The 9,163-nt window shown below is 44.1% G+C and overlaps 1 protein-coding gene across 2 annotated transcripts in view; it reads left to right on the plus strand.

Annotated features, from left to right (window-relative positions):
• Positions 1-7,315, plus strand: part of ATRN (attractin) — a 338,155-nt gene extending 330,840 nt beyond the window's left edge. For both annotated transcript variants that reach the window (XM_032950359.2, XM_032950360.2), the window contains one exon: positions 3,720-7,315. In XM_032950359.2, the coding sequence (XP_032806250.2) occupies positions 3,720-3,844 (125 nt within the window). In that variant the 3' untranslated portion in view covers positions 3,845-7,315. The remainder of the gene's footprint in view (positions 1-3,719) is intronic.
• The last annotated feature ends 1,848 nt before the right edge of the window (positions 7,316-9,163 follow it).

Genomic DNA, 9,163 nt, shown 5'->3' on the forward strand with positions numbered 1-9,163 from the left:
TCTCCACTGGAAGGAACCTCTCACTCGAGTAAACTGAAGACAGCTTCCTCTAGAAAGTATTTAGATTACTCATCTATGTTGGCCAGAAGTCCTGGGAGCGGTGGGAATACCGACACTCGACCCCACCACTTGAACCTGCTGATGAACTTCACTGTGGTGTACCCTGTAACGCTGCTGGCTGGACAGGGACGTCGGGATTTAACCCTTCCCCGTTCCGAGACGCCTGCCAGTTGCAGGGTGGGTGTCCCGTTCACCGCTGAATCTCGGAACGCGCAAGCGGTTAGCGTAAATTTTATTTAGAGCAGCATAGTAGCGCTGCTGTCTTTAAAGACATTGTCCGGTACGCACCGCAGAGAACCGTAGCTACACGACCGTGGCGACAAGTTGTGCCACACGCCCTCCCGTATGGCCTTTCGCTTCCGATTCCGTTCGGAATCTGTTCCGTTCCGATGGTGTAAACGTACGCAATCGGAATGGAATCGGAAGATGATTGACGACGTCCACGAACAGGAAAGGGGTAAAAACCTTGCCCCATTGTTGTATCTGTTACACCGGGAGATCGAACCGGCAACATTTTGGAGTGTGTGCTAACAAGTACACCTTGGCGGGACCCCTTGGCCTGTAATATCACAATAGAGCCTTCCTTAGTTTATTTAAACATTTTATTTTGGGATCTTTAATATCAGACCTTAGTTTTCCTTGTCAGACATACTGAACGTTAGACAGTGGAAAAAACAATAAACATGCAGCCTTTCGAGATCATTGTGAAGCTGATTGGTCATAATCTTTTGACTCTGTAGCAGACACCTGCACACTTGCACTGAATTTATTAATCGGCCTATTAAGGTGAAAGTACACTGGGAAAAAAAACTGTGCTGCTAACGACCTTTTAATGCAGTTTTTATGTCTGCCCAGCTTAAGGGCATGCGGCAGACAAATGGATGTATTATAACCACCTGCTGACTCAATCAATAAGAGGTGGGGGGGGGGGAGGAGGAGGACGACGGTGTGTCTCTGGCCCTGCCTGCCAACATGCACACCGCGTATGAAACGGCCGTTCTAAAATTGTTGCTGCCGTTCCAATTGCGCCGGATAGAATCCTTTTGGTAAAATAGCAGTCGGCGGGGGTCAGCTTCGTCGCGGTTTTTCCATTTAGGGACAGGCGCCCGCCCGCCCTTCCGTCCGTCCGTTCAACCAAATTCATTGGCTGTGCAAACACATCGCATGCAGCGACATGCGCGCACCGTGATTATTGGGAGCCGGGAGGTGAAGGCGATGGGGGAATCTGCAAGGCAAGATTTCCCAATTTATTAGTCATTCTCTTTTGGTACGTCCGTCTCAGAATACATATTTTATTATTGCTCAGCAGAGCGCGTACCGCAGTGTTTTTACTAATGGCCCCAAAAAACACCTGCAGATAATGGTCTAAAATTGCAAGCATGTTAATCTGGCTATGTGGAATACAATGTGCTGAGGATAATAACGTGTAAGTTTGCGTGTGTTTTTTAGTCTTGCATTTATATGCAAAACATTTTCTTCATGCGACATAATGTGAAGATATTTAAATAAGTCCCATTTAGAGAGCCAGCCTGCACAAAGTCGCACACTGGAAGTTGTTAATCATTGTATAATCTTGCACCGAATTACTGAACTGTGATTGGGAGAATAGAAAATCTCAAACAAACATTGCACTTTCAATACCATGCCGGTTGCATAGGATTAAATGTGTTGCGTTGGCAAGACGGAAGTTAATCTTTCTGGAATATGCTCAAATCGTGCCATTATAAGGATGCTCTCCTTTTTGTAATCACAAAAAAATCGAATTTAATATTTAGCTGAGGTTTCTGTGGTGTGGTACCACCATCAACAACAAAAACAAAAATTATTCTCTCCAACAAAGCGCGATTGTTATTATTACGCTTTCCCTCTTCGCCATTACACACAAATTGCGCATTTGAATTGCACTCCCAACTTGGAAATGTACTCAAATTTGGGATCGCACAGAGCAGTCGCCACTTACTGGGAAAACCACCCTGGCAGCAGGACCAGGATCCTTCCTGAAAAAAAGAGCCACGTGACTCTCACTGATGCTTTCGCAGATAAGCAAATTTAATCATGGAAATAATAACATTACCTAAAGCCCTTTCGCTTCTCTTTGTAAAACTGACATTAAAGACCCAATGACAGTATACAAATTAATAAGCCGTCGCGCTCCCAAGTTTTGGTCCAAATATTTCACATTTGATGAAGATGAATATATCAATTGGCTAATGCAATTAGTATAATTAAAAAAACAATGCCCAATGGATATTAGATATTTCATTAATATTAGATGCAAACATCTCAGTGGTCCTAGCCCGCATAAATATGCCTCCAATGAATATATGTAGTAAGAGAAAAAGCAATGAGTCTCCACTAGTACAACTCTTAAATTGCTATCCATGGAAACTCCCCACAGTTGTAAGACTTCAAAGGGTCCCTTTGCATTGCTTTAGCATTTTGTTCTGATCGGACTTCATTTAAAAAAAATGCTTTTGGGGAAAGGATTATTTTTAATTGAAATTAAAATTCTAACCCTGTGCTGCCAATAAACTTCCCACCGACAAACATCCCAGCATGACGTCAATTTGTTGTTTTTTTTATGCTCCCTGAAAATCGCTGTTGTGATGCATCGGCTGTGTACTTTGGTTCTGCGCGTATTATTTGAGTGCGCATTCCCTTGCAGGCAAGCAGGCAGGCTTTGTGTACATATTTCGTGCAATGGGATGGCCGTTTGAAAATTGTGGATGTGTAATGAATGCATTATTGTTCACTGGTCACGGTGATGTGTGAGGGGTTGTGCATAAATCACATGGCAGGGATATGCAAATGCATGGGCTCATTTTTTTGCCGCAAGTTCATAAGCACGCAAGTTCATAAGCACGCATGTTTGCAGAGATCCAGAGATCCACATTGGGAAATTACTTATTGAACAAAGTTGGTGGAAGTGCAGTTTCATGAAATTTTATTAAAACAACCATTTCTCTGTATGTGCATGGATAAAAAAAAATAATGTCACACCATAAATATTAACGTTTGTCCACGCGCCCACGCGTGTACGCACACCTGCACGCACGCGTGTCTGTGTGTGTGTGTTGTGCATGGCCGTGCTGTTGCTGCTTGCCAGCTGTGCCATGGTTACTTCCTACTGCCAGTGTCCAGATGAGTGGGAATCGTCTTGTCCATCTGCCATGGGCCTTCCTGAGGCTGCTCCCCTAAATGGGCATCCAGATGTGGGTGCAATCCACACCAGCTCTGGAGGGCCAAGTAGTAGGCACTGGAGAGACAACGTTTGGTCTAACTTTCCATCCCATATTCTTAGCTATTTTCGGTAAAGAGCTAAGAGTATGAATTACTGCAGTCACGAAATCTTTAAATCAAAATGTTCCATCCCATGTCCATGTTTTCTGTCGATACATAAAATGTTCCCCAAGACTTTTAAAGCTATATTCATAAATTGAGTCAACTCAATCCATCGTTGATGGAAGTACAGTAGGACCAGTTTGTGAAAAGAGACGCCCGCCAAAAGAATGTTGCACTGGGCTGTCGATGGTGATATGGGTCGCTTCACAGTGAGAATCTGATTTAATCAAGGAGAGGTTCACTTTGTATGTGTGCTCTGGACATGAGTATGTGAAGTGATTGTGTGTAACCGGACGTGCATATCCGTGCACGTGCAGGTCTTGCCTTGGCGAGCGCGCTGGTGGATATCTCACACTACAAGCCCAGTGAATCCAAGGAGAAGGCAGCAGCTGTTCGGAACCGCAAGCACCACCCGCCCGCCCAACCCGGAACTTGTGTATGAAGCAGGCCAGACGGCTTGCCCTTGGGCCCACCATCCAGCCCACCGTGCAATCGACAAGCCAGCCAGCCGAAAAAAGAAACAGCCAGTGGCATGGCCAACCTGCCACTCAGCCTGCCACCCATCGAGGCTACTTGCCCGGTCTTTCGTCAGCTTTGAGTCTAGGGCAGCTGGACAAAGCGTGGGTGTGGATGGATGGACGGGAAGAGAGCAGTGATGGAGATTGGTTTGAGGGTTTGGTTGAGCAGCAAAGGAAGTCCTGTCCGTTATTCCAGTGAATGTGTTTTAGAGATTAATTAGAGCGGCGGTGTAAAATACATGCAATTGTGCGCGCTCGGTTTGGGATTTAAGCCTCGGTGTCTGTCCCACAGTGGGTTTCATTGATTTTTTTCACAAGTCACCGAGTATTGTTTCGTCACTTTACAAAGACCAATTACCGTCTGCGTTGCGAGTGTGCGTATGCGGGCATGCTTGTGGCGTGTGTATATGTGTGTGCGCGCACACGTGTGTGAACTTGCGCGCGTGCAAGCTTTGCGTGCTCTGCCATGCATACTTCACGCGTGTGCACATCTACTGCACGTGCTTTTGGCTGGCGAGTAGACTGGTTTATTTGTTTACGGATTGCTGACCTTACTAGTTCCCTTACGCTCATTTATAGAATTAGTCTTAGAAAGCAAAGATTTGATTTTAACAAATTAAAAGGACATCGAGCTAACTTCCTTTCGCGAGAGCTGAAATAACCTTTAGGTTTCACGAGTAATTTTTGTTAATTACCTACCTTGTAACAAAATGGTGTACAGAAAGGAATATTCATGAACGTACTACTAATAATAATACTATATTCCACGCAGAATCGTGTTAATAGTCTTCACTCTAGACTGGTTCTTAATAGTGGCTGAGTTTCTTTAATGATGATGAGCTTCACAGTGATGTGGCCCTAATTAGGGGTAATTACAGGAGGTGGAGGAATATTCTTCTTTCCACATTGCTCATGAGCATTTGAGCTCATTTAGCAAGCGAGGAAGGGGGACGGGGAGATGAGGGGTGCCGGTGTGTACCCACGAGAACAAATCGCTACTTTTTATTTTTATATTGTCATTCACATTGTGCTTATAAGCCTGGAAGTCCAAACGTTAACCTTCTGAATTAATGTAAGACTCCTAAGAGGTACTTTCAACTTAGATTTCTCGTTCTTTTTTCACTTTCTGGCAAGTTATCGTTCCTAGCTTATGTTCCTTTATTTAGTTAACACGCTGTCAACCCAAACTCGAAGCAGAAAAGACGTGGGACTGAAGAGACATTCCTTATTTGAAATGAATGCTAATTTTTACACGTGCGGTTTTTTTTTTTGCTCTATTTATTTTCGCGCAAGAGGAGTCTTGCGGTCGCTGTTTCTCGCTCGGTCTCTCAACAACAGGAAAAGGAGAGAGACCCGGAGTGCGTTTCACGTCTCGTCGAAACGAAACCAAGTACCGTCGTGAAAACCAGAAGCCTGCCCACCCACCCCCCCCCCCCCCCCCCTTTGTCAGTCACGATGTCGTCTGCCACACTGTGTATGGTAGTCAAATGCCCGATATGCAATGAATTGTAATATAAACACCGCACACATGAAATGTACAATATCGTATGGCAGTAACTTGAGTTGTCTGTAAGCGGCCGCCACTTTGTGTGTGCGCGCTTTAGCCCTTTGGGAACGACGTGGGCACCGTTGCATTTATGTTTTGCTTGGATCGAAACTCTGTCTTGTATAAAAATAAAATGGGGAGGGGGGGAAGTGAGAAGAATAAAAGAAAAAGCTACAAAAAAAGAATAAAACTCAAAAAATCCTGCGGGGGCAAGGGAGGGAATGAAAGAAAAGCAAGAGAAATATTACAACACAAATTACCGAGCAATATATCTGCATAACTATAGAGAGAGAGAGAACAACTTTCTATGTCTGCATGCATCACAGTTGTGCTCTTCCCCACCCACCACCACCACCCCGGGCAAGAAATACACAAGGCTGTGTGTGTGTGATCTTTATCAACAACAAAAAAGAAACAAATGAAGACTGTTTCTCGCATTAGATATGATGACATATCTGTAAAATGTTAGCAAATGTATTAAACAGAAAAAAAGATTTAAAAAAATAGTTTTTTGATTATGTTTACTGTAAATATGTGCTGTTGTTGACGCCAACTGGCAGATTGCAGAGTCGTGAGAGAAAAACAACTCCCAAGTATTGCGCTATCAAGAATTCGTGTGCCCCGATTACTGCGGATTTGGGGGTTGAATGCGAGGCCCGAGAGAGCGCCGCTCCCCTCTGACTCTCGCTGCCCCACGACCCTGAACCCCCTTTCGGTACGACGACGAAGAGAGAGAGAGTGATGGCACAGTGGTTGTTATACTCACACGCACGCGCGCACATTCGCTTTGAACCCGTCTGTCCGCAGCATGTCCGGCGCAGACACCTTCGGCCTCGGCTGTAAGCGAACGAGGTGGAGGCGTCACGGATACATCACGAACTAATCGCTGTGCTCAAAAGCAAAAGACAAATGTCAGGGTGGCGATGATGATGATGACGACGACGGTGAAAAATGATTACGACGTGTAATGTGATTAGTTGCATTGTGCTAAACGACAACATTTTTGCTGTATTTCTATTTGCTGAACAACATGTTGAACTCACTTCGAATAACTTAGAGCAAGTGAATGCAGTACACAGACTATTGTAATCAAGCACGTATCTCTGGTTCCCGACTCGGTCGACTACGATTGAACAAAATATTAGTTAAAAAAAGAATGAAATAAATTAAATATATTGTAGGCCTTGGCTTATCAGCCTTTTATTTTAAATGTGCAGTGTTTCGTGGAAAAGTTGTGGCATGGAACGTATAAGCCGTATAAATGTCAGTCGTATTACTTGGCAAAGAATAAACAAGGAGCCCACATGTGTAATGTGTTTTTATTTTACTTTGGGTTTTTTTTGTAATGTTGAGGTAATTAAATCTGCTTTTTGATGTTTTTTTCCCCCTCTTGAATTGGGCTGTTGAATAGAACAGCTATTACCAATAACACCCCAGGGTTTAATAACCATTTGCAATCTGTACAAATTTTAATCTTTGTATATAGCTCGATGTTTGTAATGATTTATTGGGGGGGGGCGGGGAGGATAAAAAAACAACTGAAATTTATACACATTCCAGAATATAGACAGAAGAATGAGGAAAAATACATAATAAACCTAATCACAGATCACCTATTCTCAAATCTTTACCTTATGCTGTCTCCGAGTTGAAGATATCCATGTACTGTCACGGTGTGTGTACATAACAAATGTTTACCGTCTTGTCAGAATTCACACTCGCATCCCGCGCTAGAAAACAAATTGTCTTGTTTTTGATTGGTAATTGTAATTATCATTATGAACGACTTTCTGTTAAAACTGTACATTTTAGAGGTTTCTAATTAAATTAAATTGGAATTGTACTTTAATCTGTGGTTTTGGACGTTATTGACGTGTCGTGCGTTCACGTGCAGAGATTGTGCTTGGAGCTGCAAATTGGCTATTTTAAATTATGACGTTCGATTGTTTTTGAAGATACGTAAAGGATCTGGGCAGTGTTCACATGCTTGGACCTGTGTGTGTGCTGGTGTATGGCTGCAATCACGTTTGTTCCTCTCGGAATTTAACACATTTGTATGAATACTCGCGAGCAGGGATATATCCACACTCCAGCACATAGCACGGTACACAGGTGGTGGTTAAAAATCTCATTCGTACATACAAGTGCCACTAAAATTAGTTTAATAAGACTTCCGTTTTAAATAGTAATCCATGGTCAAGTGTACGTGCGGGCCTCTGCAGTACTGCGGTTATCTTTAAGTTTGCACGTGCGTTTAATATCCAGTTATAAAATATTTAGCATGGCACATTCACAAACACGTAACGCGTGAATCTGTCTGTCATTAATGCTGTTTTAGCATAAATGTGGACACTAGAAATGGCTGGGGGGGGGGGCTAGTGAATTGACTCCCTGGCAATTGAATGAATTGCTCCGTCCAATCGCAAGCTCCGTGGTGCCTCGTGGTGTGAATAATTCAGCTGAGCCAGTGCGGCAAGCCAGAGTACCATTTCACAACTTTGGGAAAGACGTCGAGATGTAGTGATTACTTGTAAAAGATGCGTGCATATTTTGAGAATATCTAGTTATTGCCGTATATCAGAATGACATTTTTTTAAACATCAGCAAACTTGAATTTTTTTTTAAAATCTACTGTGTCTACCCTTATCTTCAATTCATTTTCGAATGCATTGTAATTGTCACTTAGATATTTAAAGTCTGTTGAGATTTCCCTTTAAGATATCTTCAAATGGCATGCTTGTCTTTCACACAGGGCATGCGTGGCATACTTAAAACACAAATAATCACTAACGGCAATGCCCCACGCATTCAACATCGCCGGTAATTCCCATGCACGCGTCTGCGTGCGCCACATTGTAATGTTGTTTATTCTCATTGGCAATGCGAACAAAGGATGGGTAATAAAATTTGGCAGTTCCATCGAGTGAATTAGAGATATATATATTGCGGCGAGTAAGAAGATTGGATTTTGAGGCTTACGCAAGTAGATCCTCTTCTCAGAGCCTTCAGAGGTGTGCACAGGATAAGTGGATGTGTGTGTGTGCATGACTGCTAGTTTCTGGTGTGTATGTGTGTGCTGTGGCTGGGTTAAAGGCAAAGGTCCCCTGTATAGCCTTTCACAGACTTGGGGCAAGTGCTGTGAGCGAGTAGCACCGATGAAGTGGAGAGTGGCAGCGTATTGATTCGCGTGCCGTGCTATGCACCTGGCGACCCGGGTTTGATTCCCGCTAACGGACAACACCAGTGACGATTGTCATAACCGGTACTTGGGCTTCCCTTAGGTTGACTCAGCCTCAAATGAGTACCTAGTGCGATGTGTGAAGATCGCAACTAGGGAGACAAAGGCGGCTGGGTGTGGTGCTGGCCACCCACCCCCTCGTGTACCTTGCCAGCCTTCAGAGGTGCTCGCTAACAGCACTTGCCCCCTACAGTCTGTTAAGGCGACACGGTGGATCTTTGCCTTTTTGTGGCTGTGTTAAAGACAAAGGTCCCCTGTATGGCAGGTACCTATGAAGTGGAGAGCGTTAGTGCAGAGGTTAGCGCACCGTGCTACGAACCCGGTGACCCGGGTTCCATTCCCGCTCACGGCCAACACCAGTGACGATCATCTGAATCGGTACCCTGGGGCTCCCCTGTAGATCGACTTGGCGTAAACTGAGCACCTGGGGTTATGTATCAACATTGGCACTCGGGAGAC

The sequence above is a fragment of the Petromyzon marinus genome, chromosome 9, assembly GCF_048934315.1.
Source record: "Petromyzon marinus isolate PM22_M1 ecotype Great Lakes invasive population chromosome 9, UKy_Petmar_22M1.pri1.0, whole genome shotgun sequence".
Lineage (NCBI taxonomy): Eukaryota > Metazoa > Chordata > Hyperoartia > Petromyzontiformes > Petromyzontidae > Petromyzon > Petromyzon marinus.